Source organism: Apus apus, chromosome 1 (assembly GCF_020740795.1).
Source record: "Apus apus isolate bApuApu2 chromosome 1, bApuApu2.pri.cur, whole genome shotgun sequence".
In the NCBI taxonomy this organism is placed as follows: domain Eukaryota; kingdom Metazoa; phylum Chordata; class Aves; order Apodiformes; family Apodidae; genus Apus; species Apus apus.
Window position 1 is genome coordinate 82,292,427 of NC_067282.1, and position 24,474 is coordinate 82,316,900.

A 24,474-nucleotide genomic window follows, 5' to 3' on the forward strand; every position below is an offset into this window, starting at 1 on the left:
GGAATCGCTTCCAACCTGCCACCTCGTATGGGACAAGTGGGTTCCTCGTTCCTCCCCGATGAATTTCCAGGATGAAGCCCTAGGGGGGTGAAGCGTGGCTGGTGCAGGTGACGCTTGACTACGGAGAATCCACTGCTGCTTAAGCTTGGCCGAGTTTCTCATGGACCAAAACCCGGCAGCGAAGCGACGGGAACTCGCACCGAAGGCGAACACATGAATACTAATGGCGTCCAAACCTGCCTCTAAGCCGCGGGACGGGCAGGGGGCAGGCGCAGGTGCTGCGCGCCCGCGGAGCCGCTGCGAGGGGTGCGGGCGGGGCGCGGGCGCGGTCCCGGTCCCCGCCCCCGCCGCTGCTGCCGCCGCCGCCGCCACCGGGGCGCCCCGCGCTGCCGCCGCCGCGTTATAAGTGCGGGCGCGGGGCGCGGCGGCCGCCGAAGATGCGCTGGCAGCCGGGGCTGCGCGGCGCCTCGCCGCGGTCGCCCTGCGCGGAGGAGAGGGCTACGAAGAAGAAGAAGGAGGAGGAGGCGGTGAAGGAAAAGAAGGAGGAAGAAGGAGGAGGCGGCGCGGAGCGGCCGCGACCGCGGCCATGAGCTGCTCGGACGTGGCCATGCAGCAGCCCGCCCCGCCGGCGTGCGGAGAGCCCCGCTATCTGACCGCGCCCGCGGCGGGCTGCCCGCAGGTGAGCCACAGGGAGTGTAGGGTTGCGGAAGGTACCGCGCAAGCCGTGGCGGTGGGGCGGACTGTGCGGGGGGGGAATATTTTGGGGAGGCCCCCCCTTAGCGGGCTGCAGAGCGCACCGCTGGCTGGCCGGAGGTCTCCGCCCCGGCCAGCCAGCGATGCGGTCTTGCAGCCCCCGGCCTGATTTGGAGATGCGGGGAGCTGGTGAGGTTGCCCTAGAGCAGCGGAGCCTGGTAAGACCTTTTTTAGTCAGAAAAATATTTTTCCCCCAAATTCTTGGCTTTGGGTGATGGGTGTTGGGCTTGCTCGGCTGGAGTGGGGAAGGGGGGAGAAAGTTATTCCTTGCCGCCGTCTCCCCTCTTCCTTCCTCTCCGCCGTCGCTCCTGACTTGACCGCCCTCCCCGCTTGCCCGTTTTGCCGGCGCAGAGCCGCGCCTTTGCCGTCCGCGGGTGCGGACACTCACACGGGCTGAACCTCCGCTCGCCGACGGGAGGGGACCCGCGCTGCTCCCCGCGGACGGGGCGCGCCGCGCCGCTCCGCTCCGTCCGGCTGTCCTGGAAGATGGGCTCCAGCGAGTTTCCAGTTGAGTTTGGTGATCAGATGTATTCTTTTAAATTATTCGTTCATTTATTTATTTATTTAAAATGAATCAGGAAATTCTTATCAGGCTGACAGCATTTTTAGACTATGCAGTGCGTGGGTGAAGTGGGACTAATATTGACTTGGCCCTAATGTAGTCATCTGAGAATACATTTTTTGGTTGTTGCTGCATTCCATAAGGTTTTATCATTATTATCCATGAAGATTGTTTTCTCCGTACATGGGAAGTGACCCCTAATATCAACTTGCCTGGGAGACACAAATATGGACTAAAACATAAAAATTCCTGTTGCGTGTTACTGGGTTTTTTGCTTTATTGTTGGGAGAGAGAGCCCTTTGGCAGAAATTATACCCCAGCGATCTTTTCCAGGTTGCTCACGTTGTTCAGTGTAAATGTTGGCTCTGGAAAACTTGTGAGTTTTGTCTGTTGCAGTGTGTCTTTGTTATTATTTCTTCTCTAATCTAGGTCACAGCTTGCAGAGCCTTTCATCTATTCAGTAATTTTAGTTATGAACTTTGTATTTTACTATCCGGCGCTCCGGTTGTTAGCCTCTGTGATTTGGAGGGAAAATAAATAAATAATCTGGAATAACTTGACTCTGACTAAGAGACCTAGGAGTAGAAAACGGCGATTGAAACTTCAGTGAACTTTTTGGCATTTGCATGTAGGTGATAAGGTGTATTTCTCTTCCAGATCTGGAGTGTGGAACACAGGGCACATGAAAATCTATTAAACAATCATTAGCAGCTGTGTCACGCTCCAGTGCAATTTCTTCTTATTTTTAAACAGAATCTTGAAGTTCTTCCATCAGCTGTAAGCAGTACCATATATGAAATGTCCCAGAGGCACCCTAATGAACACCAAAGTTTCTTGAAATTTCATTTTAAATAAACTGAGTTCATGTGGGTTATGCTATTTAAGAGAAGTGGAGGTAGATACGCAAGGCAAGAAACACAGATAGCTCTGTTGAGCCAGGACAGCTCATGCGTTGAGGCCAGCACAATGTATCCTGTTACCACCAAAAACATTCTAAACCTTGCTATCCTACATGATCTAGACAATTTGTTTCAGTTAATCCAGCTTGTGCCAATTTTCCTGAAATATTTAGAGCTGGAGGGTCTTCACAAGCTAGTCCAATGTCAGACTGGAAAACCAGGCTCTTGTTACTGAACTAAGAATATTGCACCCTCAAATTTTAGCAGCTGCAAACTTTGGAGCATTTTATGTATTTTCTCTGAATCCAATACTTTTAAAATAAATTAATTAAAAAGTAAATGCAGAATAAACTCCTCATGCATCTATTGTGTAGTTAAAAGATTTATTGTTTGGGTAGCATATGAAATTTTGCAAGTTCCAGTTTTTTTCGGAATTGTCCTGTCACGGACATTTGATCAACTGGTAAAGAGCATAAGAAAGTAGGATGAATAATCTGTTGCCAGATTTTTGTTTCTTCTTACACATGTGTTCAACATGTAAAATGCTCCTGCACTCTTCATGAGGATCATAACTGTTTTAAAGAATGTTCTTCTTTGCTGAAATTAAAGCTGTGGTTTAAAAAAAAAAAAAGTGAGGGAAGATTAATGAGTAGGATATCTTAAAAATAAAGCTCTGCATTGGAGCTGATAAGGTGGAGCTCACTCTTGAAATACCCAAGCACTACATTGAAGCATTTTTCAGTGTCATTGTACTACTCTGGAGTCTTTTGGTATCTAGTAAAATGGTTTGTTTCCTGAGAGGGAAAGCTCCTCCATGCTGTTCTTCTGTTGGCTTTCCTTTCTTTCTCAGTGCAAGGAAATGTAGGTGTGTTACTCTAACTAAAACTTGTGCATCTTCATAGTTTATTTTTAATAAATCTGTCACAAACATGTAGTTGGTTATGCCAGCTTGCAGTGTCAATTTTATGGCCTTACAAGAACCATCAGGCTCCTTAGAGCTGCTCTTCTAGATCTATAGGCTTAAGTTCTGGGCCACTGTGCCCTGCTTGAGAGGTAACCTTATGTTTCTATAGGTTGTGTGCTGCATATGTGGGTCAGGAGAAGTGTCTCCAGCAAGCATCTGGCATTGTATGAATAGTCGTTATTTTATTTTTATTTATAATAGTAGATCTTGTATTGCTTTCAAATGTTGGACTAGCATGCACCTGGGTTGTGCAGAAATGACTTTTTTTTTTTTTTTTTTTTAAGGGGATAGTCAGTCATGCCTTTTAAAGTTACCACACTTTAATGTTACTCCCACGTTTCTGTATCTGTAGTTTTCACTCCCTTAAAATCAGCCCAGTACTGACTGTTGCCTTGCACAGAAACGCAGAACTTCTGGAAGCCTAGCATTAACTAGTCCATAGCCAAGAAAGGACTTACTGGCAAATTACTTTAGATGTTTTGGTTTTTTTTAAAGTGCTTGGTGGACTGAAGCCTGAATTCCTATTGAATGTTCATGGGAGTGGAGGCTTAGCACCTTGGATCTTAGAGATTGCTGAAGTCTAGGTTGTTTGCTGGAGGGAAGTAAGTGGGCTACGGATATAAACACGCTCATAATGATGCCTGAAGGAACTGATGAAAATGGGGTGTGGCCCTGATTCTACAGAAACGTTAGGGTTTCCATATTATTTTGCCAAAGGACAGTGTGAGTGTGTGCTGGTGTTACAGTGCAAACGCCTTTCTCTGTGTGGTAAGGAGCCGTGCCTGTGTGAGAGTAAAGCAGAATGGTGAAATTGAAAAGCTCTGTTTTACCCTTTCCTGAGGGTTTGGGCAGCTGTAGTAGTTAAATTTTGGCTTTCCTATGGGTCGGGAGAACGAGTGTAACAAAGCTTTTCATTCAAAGAGACTCTGGGAACACATAATCGGTGAAGAATCCTGTTGTATTCCTGGCGCACAAGAAACTGTGATGGCTTGCCATGCCTTGTCAATCTAGGTGCAGCAAGCTGCAGAGCTGAGGCTAAGGTAGGATTCACTCTGGCTTACTAATGGCTGAGCTTTAAGGCCTCTGAAATGGGAAGTTACAGTAAATGGTAGTTTTGGAATTTCTCCATGGTATGTAGATGTAGAAAGCCAAGCCAACACCATCCTTGCTAAATCAAGCCTTGCATAAAGAATTGTGATATGCTCAAGTCAGACTTACTGCTGGCAGTGCTGTAGACAGACTTTTTCCAGATAAGGGCTTGTCTCCATTAGCAAATTAGGTCACTAACTCAACTCTTCCTTTCAAAATATAAACATTGCAGACAAGGACGGGTGGCATTTAACATGTCAGCTGGCTGTAGCTAAACTCTAATTCATGTTCTGTAACTTAGTTTTTCAGTAGACTTCTTTGTGTCTCGCGTTTGCAACTTTGTGGACAGGCTTATATTACTAATGCTGTGTGTGCGTGGCAGTTCACAGCACCTAGCACAGCAGGTAATGTGGCAGAGGATAGCCTCGTGTTTAGTTTTTGTAGTCAGGACATTTTTCTCAAGGCTTGATCTGAAGCAAGGACTTCACTGGAAACTGTATCAGACCTATGTTACTCACCTTTAAAGGCTACTCTCAGAATTACTGGATATAAAACCTGAATTAAGTCTTGCCCTTCACAGAGGCTTTTTTTTTTTTGTGGTTTTATTTTGCTTAATCTCTTGAGATGCTGTTGATTTAAAAAATTTGGCTGCCTTTATTTTGTTATGCTGATTGGGATCAAATACTATTTGACCTTCATGTATCTGCATTAAAGTAAAGCTTTAGATTTTAATAGTACACCTCTGTTTAGATGTACACCAAAAGACGTGTTAATTTATTCTTTTTCCACCACTTCACTCCATCAGCAGAACACAGTGGGAGCTCTAGGCTGAACTGCTGTAAATCCAGTGGCTCACCTGAAAGCAAGTGTGTGTCTGCTCTCAGTTCCTTTGTGAGGGTAGAAGTTAACATTCCATGTTTTCAGGCCTGCAGTAAATACTGCTTTCAGGCCCAACATTCCATGCCCCAATTGCTTGAAATTGTCTTCTGCCTTGAATACTTTCTGTGTTATCAGTAGGAGCTTGCTTGGCAGACAGATCCACAAACGGAGGACTGTCTGTGATTTGCCTCAAGTTTGTCACTGAAATTCTTTCTCAGAAGCTTATGTCAAATGACAGCCTTTTTCTCAGGATAGGGTCATATAGTGTTTCCTCAGTGTAGTTATTCTTTATTTTTGGTTCCTGATCTTTCTCTCATAATAGAAAATCTGGAACAGGTGGCCACAAGCACACCAGACTTTCACGCTTGGGAACAGAAAGGACCATATGCTGTATGAGCATGTAGGGAGATAGTGAGTTGTAAGAATAGGCAACCAGCTTATATGTAAATTAAGAGCTGGCCTTAATTTCCCATTCAAACTTGGATAAACTAAAACTTTGTCTATTCTCAACTATGCTCAGCTGTTTTTCTGTTCTGCTGTCTACTAGCTGGTTTCAGCTGGAAGTGAATTTTTTTCAGTTTATGAAGAAGAATGTTCTCGCATTTTTACCAGAAACCCTGGGTAAGATCTGGGACCCTTGAAGTCAGTTGGACTTCTGGCCGCATTAAAGCCAATGGCAAAATATCACCACACGAGAACCATTTTCTTAGTTCTGGATAGGGTATGTCAGAAGACAACAGGCATCTTCAAGTGTGGTTGTTTTTGTTTGTTTGTTTGTTGTTTTGGGTTTTTTTCTGTGAAATTTTGAACCACATGTTTTCTTGGTCTAAAAGTGGTCATTTTTCCTCCAGAAGACAGGATGATGCTTATCCAGCATAAGCCTTCTCTTTAATACTGCCATATTAGTGGTGATTTGCTATTTACCTTTTGTTTCCTTTTGTTAGGCAACTTGCAGTAAAAGTTCAGTTTCTCTTTGGAAGATCATAATTGTGAATACATGAAATAACTAAAATAAAGATGGTTTAAGCTGAATTCAGGCTATGCTGTACAGCATCAGTTACCTAGAGCCTGCACCATTCATCCTTCAACCACAAACCTGGGTCTATTATCTAAGCTGGCATCAGGTGCTATAGACTTTGGATTTCACTGTTTCCCAGAATGAAAAGCTGACTTTTAATTCTGTATTCTGGGTCTTGGCCAAGATGAGATTTCTTGTGTTTGTTTTGCTGTTTTTCACAGGCTGCAGAATCTTAGTCTCAAGTTTTTAATGAAAGAGAAAGGTGGAATTAATTAATATATGAGAGTGTTTGAGATCCAAACATAGGGAAAAAATAACATTGTATTTGGTCAGAAAATATGCTTTAAAATATATTTTACAGGTACTGTTGGTTGCTTAAATATATGCCAGAATTGTTTGTATGAAAAAAGTAGAAGCGAAACTGGTTTGGCCTAGGTTAGTTAACAGAAGCTAACCTGGTATTTTAGGTGTTGTGGTTTTTTTCTTCTGTTTTATTCCCTGCCACCCCATAATGGTGTGACAGATTAATTTAGCAGTTGATCATCCTGCATGTTTTACTACTCACACAAGCACAGTCAGAAATGCTATGAGAAAATTACTTTTAAGGTCAGAACAAGCAAAACAGAATTTGTGTGCCAGCAGGGTATTTGAGGGAGCTAGGTGGATAAAAAACATTGTTAAAGGATGTATACAATGGAAAGGATGTATATGCGTTGCATACAAGGAAGACTTCTTGAGTCACTTCACCTCACTGTAATCTCTTACTTAAAGAGACTTGAAGTGGAAAATGAATTAGATTCTTAGGCTGTGGAAGAGGGAACATTCCTGTGCAGAGAAGCGACTCTAGAGATAAGTTTTAATTTCCTGAGCTCCAGTGTCTATACAGGAACATTGGAAGACTTCCTTCCTGATAACCAAGTCAAGCCAGGGGCTATATTAAGTTATGTGTTTCTGTATATAATTGCATGCTTTTAGATGTATTTGCATACTCACAGTATAAATGCAAATAGTGTACCTATAGTGATAGAAGTAGACTTTTAAATGTGTTGCTTGTATTCAAGATCTGGCACATACACTGCACCTGAGATGTTGTAATATATCAATATATGTTTAGACTTCTAAAAAGGAACCCCTTTCATGCTTTATCTCTACCTAAAAACCAGAACCTCAAGTCCCTGAGGTAGATGTCTTACAGATTTCTAATGCATATATCTCCTGTATATGCAATGTTGTAATAACCATTTTTGTCTTATTAAGGTCTCATAATTCTGTGATTATGACATGAAGCTGACTATGAGTGATATTTTATTAAGCATTTCCGAAACAAATATTGGGAGACTTTGTTTTACAGAAGATACAAAGCATTTACAAAAAAACTATAGGTCACCCCAAAGTCTGCACGTGCAGTGCAAAAATTAATTTCAGAGCATCAGACTGTGTTTTCTTTTAGCTATTAGTTTCTAGTAATTTTTTAATTTGCTGTTTCCATCTTTGTTTCTTTATTTTTAAAAAGTGAATTCCACAGTTTTTCTTCATATATAAAAGGATTTGGGGATAAAACCATATGTCTGAATAAGTAATACTGTGCTAAGCAGAGCCGTGGTATGACTTACTTTCTGAAGCACAGATTTACTTGAATTCAAGACCATCATCCAGATATCTCAAACTGAAAAATAATATTACTTACATCCCTCATTGTAGTTTGTGTAACAGCATCAGAATTAAAGGTGTTACTGAGCTGTTCTATGTTTATCGATTAGGCTATTGTAACGTCAGATACATTGCTTAATTTCCATGAACATCTAGTATTAGAGGTTTAAGTTCCACTTGTCAATAGCTCGTTCTTACAATTATTTTTTTTCATAACCATTCATAATTAAGAATTAACCCCAGAGTATATGTTTTGTGTCACTATGAGAGAATTTTTATCAGCTTATATGATTTTAGAAAGCACTGAATGTAAATATATTGATGGTATGTGAGATTGGAAAACAACTTTCAATTATTTCTAAATTGGACAAGCCTATTTATTGTATGAATGGAACTTTATAGACTGCTGTTGCTTAACTTTTCTTTAGAACAACTTTGGAAAAAGGGAAAAAAGCCATAAACTTAAAGAGATTCTGATGGTGCTAAAGCATTGCCAAGCAAACCATAAAAGATAAGTCAAACTGTAATTCTATAGAAAAGCTATGAAATACTTCTACATATGTGCTGTACTTGGTTTTGCATTCCTGAAGCTGCTTGTGTGTAAAGTCAGCTGTGGAAGTGGCTAGCTAGCTAAAAGCTATGATTCCTGCAGCTTGACTGTTGTGGGGAGATTTTTTTTCTGTGAAAACAGTTGTAAAGTGGAACATCTGAAAAATATGTTCCATGCAAAATGGATCTTCACACACATTTATTTTGACATTTAGGTTTGATTTGAGAGAAAGAGAGAGAAGACTCTGAAATAGCTATTCACAGATGGGTTGTGCGGGTTTTATTTTTTATATGCTTCTCTATGTTTTTGGTTTGGAGTGGATTTTTTTTTGCATGTGTTTGCAGACTTGTCAATCCCCCTTTTTCCCCAGATCACATGTTTATAATTTTCATTACTTGAATTTTTGTCCTTTTTTCCAGAATCCAATGTTTAAGAAATAAATAAATAATAATAATAATTAAAAAAAAAAAACAAACAAAAACAAACAAACAAACAAAAAAACAACCCAAGCCACTCCAACCCCAAAACAGCAAAAAACAACTCCAAGCCAACCAACCAAAAAAATCCCTCGTTGGTGTCATTGCCCCCCTCAAGACCCTAAAGTATAGCTTCCTATGATTAAAATATTCTTGGCAATGAGTGGGAATTAATGTATTTTGTGGACTTCAGTCACACAGTGGAAAATTTTTTAGGAAGCACCAAATTCTGTCTTTTTACACCTTTGGCAAGGAATAGATGTGAGGAGTCCAGAGGGCCATGTGATTTCAGTTGTGAGAGTGCAGCTGGCAAAACATGGTATATGTTCAGCTGGATGGGTGAAATGCAGACCTTGTGTATCTGGGTACCCTTCTGCAGGCCTGGACTTGACCTCTGTAGCCTTTACTGATTGGAATATCCTTTCCAGGTGGAAGTCAGGAGTCGGTGGTTAGAGCCTGTTTTCTTTTGAAGGTACTGGGGGAAAGCCATTGCCTTAAAACTACGGTTGTGAAATCAGTGTAAGAAACAGGTCTATCTGTATGTGAGGAGTAAAAACTCTGAGTGGCAGTGTTACGCTCTTCTTTGTGAAATGTCACTGCAAAATATCCCAACAGCAGTTATGAAATGAATATTCAATGTATTCAATTATTTTTCTTTAAGGAAACCAGATGTTGAGCTTGCACCAAGTGCCATCAGTGATACATCTCTTGTTTGTTTTGTTTTTAATCCCAGAAAAAGTTAGCTGTATACAATAAGATGCAGGAGTCTCTGGAAGTGGCCCTTCCCAGCAAGCAAGAGGAGGATGAGAAAGACCAGCCTGCCGAGATGGAGTACCTTAACTCTCGCTGCGTCCTTTTCACTTACTTCCAGGGAGACATTGGCTCAGTAGTGGATGAACACTTCTCAAGAGCTTTGAGCCAAGCCAGTAGCTTCAATCCAGAAACTGCCCTTACCAAGAGCAAGGCAGGATTAAGTCCTCTGTGGAGAGGTAAGAGGAGCAGTAAATTGTTCTCTGTTTTGTGACTTAGCCTGTGTTGTGGTAATGCATATGCCATTGCAGCTGAAATCTTACTCTTTTGTGGAGGTGGAACAATTCCCCTCAAATTTGAAAGAACCAAGTTGGTTCTTGGGGTTGGGTGATCTCAAGTGTGAAAGTGGGCAAGAGGCACCAAAGGCATGGAAGAAGCAAGCATCTCCCTCTCTTGCCATAGCCTGCAGCTCTGTCTAGGCCTGGAAAGAATGGGATAGAGCTCAAGTGGCCTTGCAAACATCTGCTGCAAAGTTGGAAGCTTATTTTTAAACTCTTAATTGTGAAACTTGGCCTGTGAGGCATGAGCAAAACTGTCTTGGGATGCTGTCTTTGGACGTGAGGTGACCCAAGCAGCCTTCTAGAGTGACTTTGCTAGGCAATTAAGATTCCTCTATGGCTGCTTTCCAGGTAGGGGCAAGACAGCACAGTTTGGAATAGGCTTGGGGGCAGGCCCTGGCCCATGTGGCTGCAGCCATGTGGTGGTGCAGTGCATTGCAGCCTGCCCATGGGCAGAGCTGACAGGAGAGGTGTGGCCATTGTTATTGGCTTCCCCTGTGTAAAATGGGAATGACATTACCGTGCTTCTGATCAAGGAGTAGCACATGGTAGGTGCTGTGAGGCATTTGCATACTGACATGGCACATCTTCTTATATATATATAAGCAGTATGAACCTAAAAAAGCAGATCTTGCCATATATATTAGGTAGACCTGACAGAAAGGATTTAAAAATTGGTGATTGGAGAAAGTGTGTTGGTAAGATGTTATTTCCATTTTGTTGAATGTAGCAGTCTGGGGAGTTTTTCAGATCCACAGCTGCATTATTTCTGATAATGTCTTTATGTGGTCTGGCAAAAGGGCATGAACTAAGTATCGTGAGTGGTGGTCTTGCATCAGGTTGAGTGAAAGAGATACATATCATGAGGATACTTGTAGGAGTGGTGGTGTTCGTAATCAGTGATGTTGAGATGAGAGCATATTGATGAAAGCCACAGAAAATAGAGAGGATTTTTGGAAACCCCTGTGAAGAGAAAAATAGCACAGAAGGACTTGCTTTCCAGAAGGATGATGACAAATTCGAGGAAGTTTAAGCAAAGGTCAGCACAAGTGGCTAGGGAGCTGAAGGAATTTATGGCTTGAGCCGGGACCATTAATGTTAATGGGAAATTTTCCGTTGACTCGGCTGAGAGCAGGATTGAACCTATGCTTACTAAAAGGAGACTGGAGCATTTATAAATGGCCCAGACAGGTCTTAAATATTTCAGAGACAGGATCAAGGCAGTCCCCAGAGACCCCATGCCTGTAGCAAGCCCTTTTCACTGAGCTTGGAGACATACCATGGGTGGGGTTGTGTGTCTTCTCTTTGGCTTCAGACATACCCCGCTGTTTTTCCCTGGCTCTCCCCGTCATTGCGCAACCCTCCCCAGAGGACTCTGCAGAGGACAGGGTGCCCTGGCATAAGGGTTCTTCAGCCATGCTGCCTCCTTACCCTGTGTGCCCTGTGCCACCAGCAAGGAACAGAGGTCTACATGTCCCGAAAGTATTCCAGGAATAAAGTAAGGGGATATGCCCTCTGCCATCGCTGCACCTGCTGAATCGGCATGAAAATCCCTGGGGAGGCTTCTGGGCAGGGCTGCTTGGTTCTGCCCTATGGACGCTGAGAAAGCTGAGGGCATTTTCCTCTCCAGAGAAGAGTAGCTGACAAGAGTTTTATCAGGCCCAAATGAGTTTCTGAAACATGCCTGCTTGAGAAAAAAGTGAAGCAATGATGCTAACATCTTGGTCTTTTTGTTCATGTACAGTTGTCAAAAATGCTCAGTTGCAGCAAATGGGTGGAAATTTGTATCCCATTAACTAAAGAAGTTGAAATATCATTAGCTTCAACATTGTTATTTATAAATAACCTTTGTGGGCAGTTGAAATTTTTGTCAATAAATTACTCAGAGATACATTTAGGGGAAAAAAAAAAAAAGAGCTTTTGTGTTTTCAGTAGCTGTTTTGGAAGTGACAGATTTAAATGGCAAATGTGTGGGCAAGAACTGGCTACTCAGCTCACTGTATTATTTCTCCCTTACCTGAAAGGAGGGATTAGTAATGTTTTCTGCTTTTTTTTTTTTTTTTTCATCTTGTGTTTTGTTTTGGTTTTTTTAGTGTCCTGATGGAAGAGCAAACTGTAATTTCATTGTAGGGAGGGGTTTGTGAGGACTTTGTTTTGAGGAGGGATTTTTGCTTATGTATAAAAAAGAGAACCTGTTGTCCTGAAAAGAGCAAGTTTTCATCTTTCGTGTGTTGAAAATACTGATCAGTACAGGCTCAAATCAATATAAAAACTGACTTATTTTATAAAATACAGTTCCTTACAACAGACTCTGGTAACATAGTCTTTATGTAGTCAATTGTAGAGGTAGCTATCTGAATTCTTTTGCAGAGGCTAATGACACTAATGATACCTTGAAATTAATGGTATTTTTATCAACCTTTTCTCCTAGCTGAGAGTGTTGGGTTTTTTGTTCTTTCTTGGGTTTTGATTTTGTGTTGTTGTTTTTTTTTCCCTTCTGGCTTAAATGAGAATTAATGTCGTACTATAGAAAATTCCGTACATTGTCGTCTTTACAACATGTCCACTTTGGCGTATTTTCAGTCTGAGTTGGCCAGCCACCATGCACATTTTTAAGTCACTGCTTCGTGGTATCTGAGGTGTGGGCATCTCCCTGCCTCCCTGTACTTAGAATAGGAAACTGTGGTAACTGTAGTATCTTTCTTGTCAGACAATTTTTGTTGATTGCCTCCTTATCCCCCTCCTGAAAGCTTGTGGAAGCTACTCAAGTTTGTTGTTTTTTTTCTTTCTCAAGGACAGTGCTAAAAGGGCTGTTTCTTCATTGCCATGTCCCATAGAAGCAAGGTATCTGACATGATGGTATCTGTAAAGATAATTGGTTGTGTTTTTGTTTTAAAGGTGGAAAGGAGACCCTTCAAGCACTGTGGAAATGTATCATGGTGGGGGGTTGTGGTTCAACACAGAGATGGTTCTTGTTGATGGGGTGCTGCACACTTAATATTTAATAGCATTCTCTGTGAGCACTCAGAGTGGATGAAGTTGTTTTGCACGTTCATATAATCTGGATGGGTCCAGTATTTCCATTGGCATGACTCAAACTTGAGCAGTGAGGTTGGCCTCTGCAGTTACACTCAATGATATCTCAGTTCCTGACCGTGGTAATGGCTTTGTGAAATTTGCACAGGTTTGAAAAATGGAGATGGCCAAACATTTTTCTGCGCTCTAGACCTTCTGCATAATTGATAAAGCCAAACTGGCATGCAATCTGGCATGAATTTATAGTGGCAAATCCAGTGGTTTAAACCGCTTTCTCCTGGTATCAAAGCTGGTCTTCAGATACTTTGTGGCTATCTGTGCTTTTTTGAACTGAGAAGATTTAGGGCTTTTCCATGCAGATAACAGCCAGATAGTTTCCAAAACCAACAGATTGCAGAAGTTAATTTTCCAGAATACTGGCAATGCACTGTGAATCTGTGCTTCTCTGTTAAGCAGTGAGGAAAACAACAGACTGGACATGAAGAAGTTTGGGTTTGCTTATAAGTCCTGCTGCCAACATTGTAAGCCATGTGCACTGTCCATCTCAGCCTAATCCCTTGTAACAAGGAATAGTTTACAAACAAGGAACAATACCATTTTCACAGGGCTGCTGAGGCTTCTATATATGCTTGAATCTTTCTCCTGTCTTCTACTATGAATTACAATAGAAATGTGTTGCTAAAAAAAAAAAAAAGTGCCTTTTTAAGAACGCCATGTTCAAGTACAGTTTGCTAGATAAGCTTGCAGCCTCTGAAGCAGTCTGGCAAAAAGAGCAGTTCTCTATGTTTGTCCATAATGCATTTGCAGAGTTTATTTTCAATATTGGAAGTTAATCAGGCTCAGTGAACCACTTAAATCAAAGCCAATTGATGTATGGAAAAATGTCTGTGATCTTAATGGCTTTTAAAACAGATACAGGAGTTTCCTAGTGATGCTGTCAAAAATAATTTTTTTTTGTTTCCAAAATATCTTTGTGTAAGCAAAGTTCAGAGGCAGGAGGGTTTGAAGAATCTGTTCATTCTCAATGGTGTCTTCACCCGAGTCTCATTCCAGTTGCTTATTAAACAAAGCAAAACAAAAGGTCATTTTAAACAAAATAATATAAATATTTTTGTAAATCTTATATGAGAAACAGAGGATTCCTATCCTCATCAAATATTAAACTTCCCTGGCTTTATTTCTCCATAGGCTATTTTTACGACTGTTTTTTTATCAGGGGTGAAGTCCCATATTTTTATGTTTCCATCTTTGACCAAAAATTAACAACCTATTTGAGCTGAGACATATTGCATGAAGCAGTACTTTCAAACACAAGCTGGCAAGAGGTTTGTGAGAGTGGAGATGCCAATACTTTCCTACACATCTAAAGCACTAATCTCTCCTTCAAAAGAGAAATTTGTAGAATGTAATTTCATAATGTAGGGGTATTGGAATTGATTTAAATATAACTCGAGCCCTAGATGTAAGAAGCAGTGAGTCTTTTATTTATGAGGAAAACTTCTTTAAGTTACATAGACATCTCTGCTTGTCTCATCCTATTGGGTACAGAGCAACATGATATACTCTTTAAGAGACTAACGTGTCAGATATGATCTTTATCCCATCAAAGCATACAACTAGTTTGAGAAGATCTGGTGTTCTTCCATTAGCCAAATATCTCTTATTCTGCAGTGTGTCCTGGTTCTCTGTGCTCAGAAGCATTTATAGCCACAACAGTTGCCTTTCTAAACAATGTGTTCTGATCCAGCCAGAAGTTAGCCTCTCCTCTTAATACAGGTACTAAGATCCTGAGAGAGCTGCAACTCTTTCAGGGAGGATCTTATCAATATTCATAAATACCTGATGAGAGTGGTTGAAGATGGGTGAGCCAGGCTCTCTCAGCAGTGCTTGCCAAGAGGACAAGAGGCAATAAGCAAGGATTAAAAACCAGGAAATTCCATCTGCACACAAGAAAACACATTTAAAATTTGTTGTGTGGTTTGTTTTGTTTTGGTTTTGTTTTTTAAATTTGTTAAGTGTGGCTAAACATTGTGAGAGGCTTCCCAGAGAAGTCCCCTCCTACCTCAAATGTCCTGTGATTCTGTAATTGCTGAGGAAGTTGGAGTTCAGTGTTGAAAATTTCAAAGAGTAGAAAACCATTGGGTTTTTTTTGTAATTAAATTTGTTGTTCTGCTTCAGTCATACTTCATTTCTCTCCTCTCTACCAGAAAGCTCAACAATTTCAAGCCAAAGGAGCAGTTTCCCAGCTTCATTTTGGACCAGCTCTTATCAGCCTCCCCCTCCACCATGCTTGAGTGGAGTACATCCCGATTTCCCTGTTACTGCACCAGGCACCTTCCCAACACCAGATCCCAGCAGTTGGCCAGGACATGGCCTTCATCAGACTGCCCCACCTCCTCCCCCTTCTGCGTCTGAATCCTGGCATTATCCTTTAGCATCTCAGGTGAGCCCTTCGTATGCACACATGCATGACGTGTACATGCATCGCCATCACCCTCATCCACATATGCACCATCATCATCCCAGCTCGCACCGCGACCCCCGGTATGGGTCCCTGCTGATGCCTTCAGTCCGTGCAGCCAGGATTCCTGCTCCCCAGTGTGACGTGACAAAGACAGATCCCACTGCTGTTACCAGCGCTACCTCAGCATGGGCTGGAGCCTTTCATGGAACCGTGGACATTGTGCCAAGTTTTGGTTTTGAGACAGGTAAGATGATTCAGTTGTGTCTGTGACGTGTTTTAGCAGGAAGAATTTGAGCAAAATAATTAAATCCCTGCAGCTGAAACAGGGTTTGTTCTCAGAGACTTCTCCAAACATATTTCCAGGTGGGAGTGGGAATCCCTGATGAAATAGCTGTCAGGGCAGATGAGCTGTGAAACATCCAACTCTTGTTGCCTTTTGCTGAGAGATCTTTGCCTGCCTTGGTCCCATTCAAGCCAAATGGGTTTTGACATGATAGGCATTTTTTTTTGTTTAAATCTTGTGGGAAATAGTTAATTAAATGTCCATGTGGAAGTTTCCAGCTTGTTCAGCTAGTTCATATATGCATTCACCAAAATACAGCTCCAATGAGGACTGAAGTAATAACTTGTTAGTATATGAGGATTGTATCTGAATTGGAACAGATCAGCATTTCCTTCCTGTGCAGTATGCAGGTGTCATGTAGAGAGTAGAGGTGCTTGTTGAGCTGTGCTTGCCATCAAACTAAGCTTCTTTCTGTAGGGTCTCGGCAGAGGTCTGTCACTTAAATTCATTGTACTGCAGGGTCTGTAGCCACAGGACAGCCCCCATAAACTACATTTGCATCTGTGAGCCTTGACTGGCAGGCTCTCATCTCAGTGTTGGGAGCAGTCTGGCAACCCTCACTATTTGTAGTTTCTTGTGATCTGATGAGAGGTAACTAATAGTTTCCAGTGCATCCATCCTGGAGCTCATACGAACATACTGAGGTCTCCTTTTTGTGCTTGGTGTTCATCTGATCAGCAGCAATCCTTCCAGATTAGTACTTCTTAAACACATTATGTTATTTATTAAGGAAACACTAGGTTTGCATCTCTGTTGCTTTTTCTTTAAGATATCTGCTTGTCTTCTTAATAGCTCTAGCTAACTGATTCAATGTGCAAGAAGCACTTCCTGGCTTTGATCAGTGTGCAGGGGAACAAAGAATTGGTGGGGAAAAAAACCCTGCTGTTACTTAAATATGAAATAATATGAAACCAAGACCTGATTATAACTGAACTAACCTAGCACAAATCTCTTCCCTTAACAGTACCTGGGAACAAATAATCTCTTCTAAATACCATGCCACTTGCTACCTAACAAAATTAAGAAAAACTGTAATAGAATTCTTAGCACTGGACAGTTTTATATCTATTAGTAACATTTCCAGCCATGCCAAGTATACAAGAGGAATTACATTTTTGTGCTTTTGGGTATGAAATGATACTCTGAGAGGACTGGGATCTTTGGATTTGCCTTTCTGACAAATGCCATGATGGGAGTTAGCTGCCTTCTCTGAAGTGTTCACAAGTTGTCACTGCCACTGGTAGAAGGGATGAGCCTCCTGGACTGACTGTAGCCTCCACAGTCCACTCCAGAGCTCTAGTATTCGATTTAGGTTTTGGGGTTGGAGCTGAGAACTGTGTAAGGGATTGTTAGTCAGCCCTTGTACCTGGTTTATGTATAAGTTCAGACTAGACTGAGTTATTTAAATGCTGGGCAAGTTGGTTTGCCTACTGCTGTTTTTTTTGGTAGCAGTACCAGGTGCTTTTTCTCTTTTTTTGTAGGAGCACAGTACCTCAAAAAGGACTGTGGTCCTCGCACTGCCTTACTGGACTAATAATAGCCTTTGCTTGGTGCTGCCTGTTCCTTGTGAAAATCCCTATGGAAGGATACAGTTAGATGCCAGTTTTGTCAGGTTCCTTATTTGGCAGTGCTTAACTGTGGCTTGCATGTCTTGTAGTTGTCTACTCAGGGTGAGAGGCAGTAGAAAAGGCCTGAACTGTTAATTTCTGGCACATGCGTGATGTGTGGGTTTCAGTCCATGAGTTCCTGTGGCGGAAAAGAAAGAAAGGAAATGTGTGATGGGCTTGCAGGAACAGAGGACCAATGTCTCTCTTGTTTGTGACTATTTACAATGGCCATGAACTGAAATGCTACAGCAAAACCTTATCAGGCAGCCCTGGTTTGGCACATAAGGCTTTGGAAAGGAGGGAGCAAAAAACAAAACCAACACAGCAGGTAGTGGTAGCCTGTGACATTACAGTTATTTGCTCTCTTACCCTGCACACTCGTCTCTCCTGTGTTTTCTAAGCAGAGGCTTGCTGGGAAGGGCAGAAAGGCTCTGAGCTGCCTTTTCAGCCTTGCTTGCAGCTTGTACATTTGAGACAAATGCTTTGAGGCAGTCATCATGGTGAAAAGAGGGAGCTTAATTGCAGTAGTGTTTCACATGCATCTCAAATGGTGTCATCGTGGGGAAGGTGTGTTGTGCTGCCAAGGAGAGGAGGGGAGCTGCTGAAGCACCACACTGAGTTGTATCTCACACTCACCAGTACATGTGAAGCTTTTCTTGCTCCATGTCCACTCCAAGGGAGAATTATAATGGATAAGTCTTCACATCGTACAAAAATTCATTATATTTAACTCTAATGTGAGACAGCAAACTCAAAAGTTTGGCTAAAACTGGAAGAGCCTGTGGAAGAGCGTACTGACTTTCTGCAGTGTGGAAGTGGTTTCTGCAGAGTAGGGTGAGGCCACAGTGGCAGGAAAACTTCACTTCTGTAAGACTTTGCTCATATGTCCCTGGAGAATAACAGACACCAACCTGTGGAGCTGTCAAAATATCAAATTCCATGAGCTTCAGATGATTTATATTAAAATTTGTTTGGTATATACCTAGTCATTACTTTTCAGACCCCTTCAGATATGAAAATTATTCCCCCTCCCTTACTCTGGATCATGTTTCTTGTGCTACTGTCACATGCGATTATAGAAACATTTGCAAAATTCCTCACGCTGAATTATATGGAATGATAGTGTTGGGATCAAGGCAGACTGGCTGTAATCTTACCCTCTTCCAGCTACATTGTTGCATCTCAGCCATACTAAGCCAAATACTTGATCTCATGAATGGATGATGCTGAATCACTTCAAAGGTTAAGAGGGGATTTTTCTTGCATGCACAGTATTGTTTGGGAATTTATGTTTCAGAGCAGATTGCGCGGGACATCAGTGTGTCACCATTCAGAGAGCTAACAAAGTATTGATCTGTCTTGCACATCTGTTTGAACTTACATGGTCCTATTTTAGAGGATGAAGAGGGATTTAGCTACCTGATTCCCATTAAATGTGGCTTAATCATAACATTGTGTACTGAAAATTAACCCTTTTGGAAACTTCTTTATTAGTACAAGTGTGATTAAAGAAAATGTTAGTCTGCATCAGAAATCATTAAAACATTTTATGTTTGTGGCTGCTGGCATGCAGCGTCTTTCCAAAGCTGAAGTTCCCGAAGTACAGTGCTCAATAGAGAAGTACGTTTTATATCAAGCATTGATAGAAACACATTGATATAAGCACAACATGTTTGTGCTTTACACACTTCCCTGCCCCACCAATGTCAAGCAAAGCAATGTCAGCTCCTAACAGCAATGACTACACACATAGAGCATTGCTGCAGCTGTAATCCCACAGCTTCAGGGCTAAATCCTTGTGTTTATGTTAGGGATGAACAAGCCAAGTTGAGCACTTAAGACCAGGAAGGTGGAGAGGGGAATTGCTGTCTTGCAGTGGAGCTGATGGTTACAGATATCCATGCTTTCCTCAGGATGCTCTGCACACCAGGCACTTCAGGTGGTCAGTGTGATCTGGCTGTGCTGGCAGCTGCCAGGTCTGCAGGCATCCCCGTGGGGAGGAGGACAGAGCGACTTCCCTGCTACTGCGAAACCTAGGAGGAGATCCTGTTTTGCTGTTGGACAGATGTGCTGGAAGATGCTTCCTGTAGCACACTAAATCAGAGCAGGATTTGGGTGTATCTGAGGGCTGCAAGTCTATCTTAAAATTGAGGTGCACATCCTGTATCATGCAAAGTTATGCGCATTGAGGAGCATAACTTTAAAATGTGGTGAATTAATTGATACACTCTAGTCCTTGCTTACTATGGAAAGTCCGCTCTTGGAAATACCTGTATGTCAGTGTGTCACATTGAATACAGCATTTTAATGGTGAGTCAGTGGCCTTCTGTAGAGTTATCTATTCACACACACCCTAACAAGTTTGTCACAACTCATTAAGTTTGTTCAGATGTTTCCACAGAACTTGCTCATGTGACAGTTACCTGTAGTGTTACCATTGTAGAGATGAGCAGTTGTGCTGGTGTGACAATACTGACTCATGCAACACAAGCGAGGATGGCTTTACTAAGAGAGCAATGTTCTTGCAGCAGGCTGCAAATGAAAGCTCTTCGTTAGTAGCTTGCACTAGGATGACATGTTAGGATTGCAGATAGCTTTGCTATGAAGGAGGTGGGAATTTAATAAGGAAAATGCATGGGAAATGTTCCACATTCAGTTCTGTTACTAAGGCAAATTTGGGGTTCTGGATTGTTTTCTGTGGCTGTTTAGACTTAATAGCTATACCTTAAAATCTTGTTATAGTTACTATTTGTTGCAGAGACACCTAGCTAGGAAGGTATCTCTTCAACTGGTTATTCCCCTTCTACCAGTTGCTACCATCAGGTGGACATCTACTTACACAGGTGTGTGTCTTTTTTTAGGCTGCTAGCAGCTCTATAAACTGCTTCTCTTATCACGAGCTTCTCTTGCCTCTAGTAGCCTTTGGTGTTCCACTGATGAAGATAAATGACTTCCTTACAATACTGAGGTTTCCTCTGACTCCCTCTTGTTTTTGTTGGTGCTGACTTTGTTTAAAGAAATTGAGAAGGCAGAGGAAAAATAACACAAAAGTGTCATCAGTGACTTTGAGGGAGTTTTGAATTAAACTAACAGCAGTTTATGATGACTCTGCACTTGAATGATGCTGCCAGGCAAAGAAGTAACTCTTAAGCTACAAGGAGACATCCTCATTGAGTAAAGAGCCTCTGTGTTTTTATAGTCATGCTTTAGTTGAAGGATTTTTTCAATCTAAAGAAACAGATGAAAGAGCCTCTACTTGGCACTGGTGAATCCACACCTTGAATACTATGTGCAGTTTTGGTCCCCTCACTACAAAAAAGCCATTGAGGTACTGGAGTGTGTCCAAAGACAGGCAACAAAGGTGGTGAAGGGTCAGGAGAAAAAGTCTTATTAAAAGTGGCTGAGAGAACTGGGATTTTTTAGTCTGGAGAAAATAAGGTTGAGGGAAGACCTCCTTACTCTCTACCATGTCATGGTTTGGGCCCAACACGACAACAAAGGAACAGCCACATGGCCGCTCACTCAACTTCACACACACACACAACTCTGGAATGAGGAGGACAAAGCTCATGGGTCAAGACAAAGGATACAGGGTTTAGAGTCAGTTCACAGGCTGGTGATTCTTGCTGTGCCATCTTTGTCAGGAAGAAGGATTCCTTACAGTCCTTCCCTGCTTCCCCACAGGGTCCCTCCCATGGGAGAGAGTCCTCTGTGAATCTCTCCTTCATGAGTCCTTCCCACAAGGTCTGGAGCTGCTCCAGCCTGGGCTTCCCACAGAGTCATGGGCTGCTTCAGGAACAAACTCCCCTAGTGCTGGGGTCTTCCACAGCTGCGCAGTTAGGAGTCCACTGGCAGCAAATCCTCTGGCCACAAAATCCAAGTCCAGTGGCCAAGTTCACTCCTCCTGGCACCTTCAGGGAATGTTCCACCACGTCCCTCCATGACTGCAGGGGGACAGCTGCCATTTTGCCATGGGTTGCAGGGAAACTTCTGCTTGGGCACCTTTTCCCCCTTCTTCCTCACCAACCACCAGCACCATCCTCCTTCCCAGCACAGCTCTTCTCCCCCAAGTCCTTCTCTGCTCAGGTCTTATATCAGTTCTTTCATATGTTAATTGCAGAGGTGCATCTGTTGTCCTTCTAATGGCTCCTTGTCTGGGTTTGGAGCAGGGGGAGCTTTTCAGGTTCTTACTGGAGCCCCTTCTGGTGCCCTTCTGCCTCTACCAAAAAACCCATCAAGCCAACAGAACATACCAGTACCTGAAAGGAGGCTGTAGTGAGGTGGGGGTTGGTCTCTTCTCTCCTGTAACAAGCAACAGGACAAGAGGAAATGGCCTGAAGTTGTGCTAGGGGAATTTTATATTGGATATTAGGAGAAATTTCTTTATTGAAAGGGTTGCCAGGCACTGGACTGGGCTGCTCAGGGAAGTGGTTGATTTACCATCCCTGAAGGTATGTACCTGTGGTGTCTAGGGACATAGTTTAGGGATGGACATGATAGTGCTAGGTTAAGGGTTGGACCTGATGATCTTAAAGAACCTTTCCAAACAAAATAACTGTAATTCTTTGAAAGTGTGCAGAAAGCCACTGAACAGAGTTTGGCATCTATACCTGTGTGTTCTGCTTTCCCTATCTGTTCACTGCTGGACACACAAGTGTTTGGTCACTGCTTAGGAATCCTCGTATGGATAGTGCCATATGCTGTCATCTTTTATGTGACTGCTAATTGCTTTGTAGCTCAACTCTGAAATTATGTTGGTTGTCATTAAAAATTTAACTCTTTGTTCTCCTAAAACAAGGAAGTGGTCAGATCTGAATTCAATGTGCCTATTAGGCTTTCTGAAAACATATGGGTCTTCCTTTGGGTTTCACTATGTGAGCAGTTATGGAAATGAGAGATCCGTGATAAGCACATGGATCTGTCAATTTTCACAGGTTAACGATCAAATTAGCATGGAGCTTCAATGGTTGCAACATCATTAAGGTCTGGAGTCACACCTAGTTAAATCTATGGTGAAATAGGCCCTAAATTCTTAGTAGATCAGGTAGTCTATGCATTGGTCTTGGTACACTATATAGCAGGGCAATATATAGCATGACACAGAGCGCAGCATTGCTGTCTATATAGCAATTATGATTTATAGCGGGAAGTGCACCTTCATTTCATGAAATGTGATTTGCTTGGCTCAAAACATCAAGGTGCAGATTTTAAATCAGTGAGTCCTAAGTGCCTTACTACCTCTTCAAATACGTGCCTGCACATCTCTACTTTCTACTTCTCCTGTAAATGAGCAAGAATGTCTTTCTTTGGGAAGTTTCATCCTCAGTTCCCCCTGTATTGTCTGGATTTTAGGTACACGCCCTGTCGGGTGTAAATCTAGCGAAGATTGAATCCCTCTGGAGAAGACAAATCCCAGATTATAACACAAGTTCCAAGTCTATAATGCTAAAGCCACAACATAGCACCACATTTATTAGATAGTCCTCACTTTTTATAAAGGAAAATGTTAGAGGAGCTCATAACAAATGCAAGCTGAAAATCATTAATTTTTCCCTCATGTGGAAGCACTAGCTGTTCTTGGCGAAAAATCTGACACTCTATAGGTGAAGTTATTTAGGTTTTTTACTTGCTGCAGGAACGTTTTCTCTCTCTCTCCTCTGTAAGGTGAAATGCCATAGAAACTTAAGATCCTGAAGTATCACAGGCCCTTTCTAAAAGATGCAGGGTCTGTGGCTGGCCCCTACCAAGAAAAACTGTTTTGTTGCATACTGGATTGTCTATGCAGACCTTACTGGAAGTTATTATCATGCCATGCCACGTTCTAAACAGGGACAAAACAACAAAGTGCACACTGGATTTTATCAGCAGTCCCAGACTGCTTGATCCAGTCTGAAACTTAATATGGTTTAAGATTATCTCACATAAACTAAAATTTGGAAGAATAGCAATGTTACTAACATGTTCACTAGGCTGGTAAGTTGTGGGGTTTTTTTTTCTTAATTATTTTTCTTTTTTAACAAGAAACATTTATTCTTACTTCAGCAGCTTGAGGAGGAAGAAGCTGTATAAAATTTTAATTTTTTATTTTTATTTTTCTTTTCTGGAATGTAGGTCTACAACATCAGGACAAGAGCAAGGAAACTTCTTGGTTCTGAAGTTCAGCTAAATTAAGACCAGCTAGAGCTGGAGTGAACGCAGCCAGGCGGGCGACGTAACAGTTGTTGACTCCTTCTGCATGGGGCAAAGAACACACATGAAGATGAAGAGCCAACCATTCTGGTTTTGCTATTGAGCCTTTTGTTTGTAAGGCCATTTATGGGTCCCACAGTGTTGGAAAAAAACAAAAAACCTAATTTTTCTTTATTTCCTCATCTGAGCCTGCTGCAGCTGGGCAACCTAACTCCTTTCTGCTCCTTTAACAGTGTTTTGGTTTGTTCAGCTTGATATTTTATGGACAGTCTCAGTTGTCAGGAAGAAGACTCTCACTTAACTACAGTGCGCCTCCTTTCAGGAATACAGTATTTTGTAGCTCTTTGTGCATCTATTTTTGTAGAAATACAGAAAGTTTGGGTAAGGATTGATGGGCTATTTTAGGATGATGTATTTTTTTTAAAAAAATGTAAAATTGTTAAGTTCTGTTTAAAGAACTTGCTCTCAGAGAAGCACTGGCAAAAATGTATAAAATGCTGTTTTTAGATGTCTGTGATGTGTTTGTGCATTTTGGTTTTTTGTTTTGTTACCTCAAATGTCTGTTTTCCTTTCTTTTTAAAGAGCTAAACCTTCCTTGTTTCCACCTTTACTAGATTTTGATGCTTTTGTCCTTTTTTTTCCAGCTTCAGCAAATATAATTCGCACCTAAAGTTTCAACCAAATATTTTTCCTGCTGGTGTTAGATTGTAATAATGATTTTTTTTTTTTTATTTTCTTGCTTCTAAAGGTGGCTTTGTGCTGTGCTGATTGTCAGAAACTTGCCAACAGCTTTAGCGTGGAGCAAAGCCTGGGGTTACAGGAACTGCATTTCCAACCCATCCATTTCAAAATGGACCAAATACTCTTATGGATTTAAATCAGACATGAGTTTGGGCCTCATCCATGG

The 24,474-nt window shown here is 41.9% G+C and overlaps 1 protein-coding gene across 2 annotated transcripts; it reads left to right on the top strand.

Annotated features, from left to right (window-relative positions):
• Positions 1–379: 379 nt before the first annotated feature.
• Positions 380–24,250, top strand: VGLL3 (vestigial like family member 3). Of its 2 annotated transcripts, none has more exons than XM_051607958.1 (4): positions 380–679; positions 9,574–9,829; positions 15,172–15,672; positions 23,490–24,250. In XM_051607958.1, the coding sequence occupies exons 1-4, from the start codon at positions 587–589 to the stop codon at positions 23,531–23,533; spliced, it is 894 nt and encodes a 297-aa protein (XP_051463918.1). In that variant the 5' UTR covers positions 380–586; the 3' UTR covers positions 23,534–24,250. The 2 variants fall into 2 exon arrangements, with proteins under 2 accessions (XP_051463918.1, XP_051463919.1); XM_051607959.1 differs by lacking the exon at positions 380–679 and adding an exon at positions 865–911.
• The last annotated feature ends 224 nt before the right edge of the window (positions 24,251–24,474 follow it).

Excerpts from the sequence above, each read along its gene's own strand:
- VGLL3 (XM_051607958.1), top strand. The coding sequence starts at position 587 with ATGAGCTGCTCGGACGTGGCCATGCAGCAGCCCGCCCCGCCGGCGTGC. Across the intron at positions 680-9,573 it reads CCGCGGCGGGCTGCCCGCAG|AAAAAGTTAGCTGTATACAA; the intron begins GTGAGCCACAGG and ends TTTTAATCCCAG. Across the intron at positions 9,830-15,171 it reads ATTAAGTCCTCTGTGGAGAG|AAAGCTCAACAATTTCAAGC; the intron begins GTAAGAGGAGCA and ends CCTCTCTACCAG.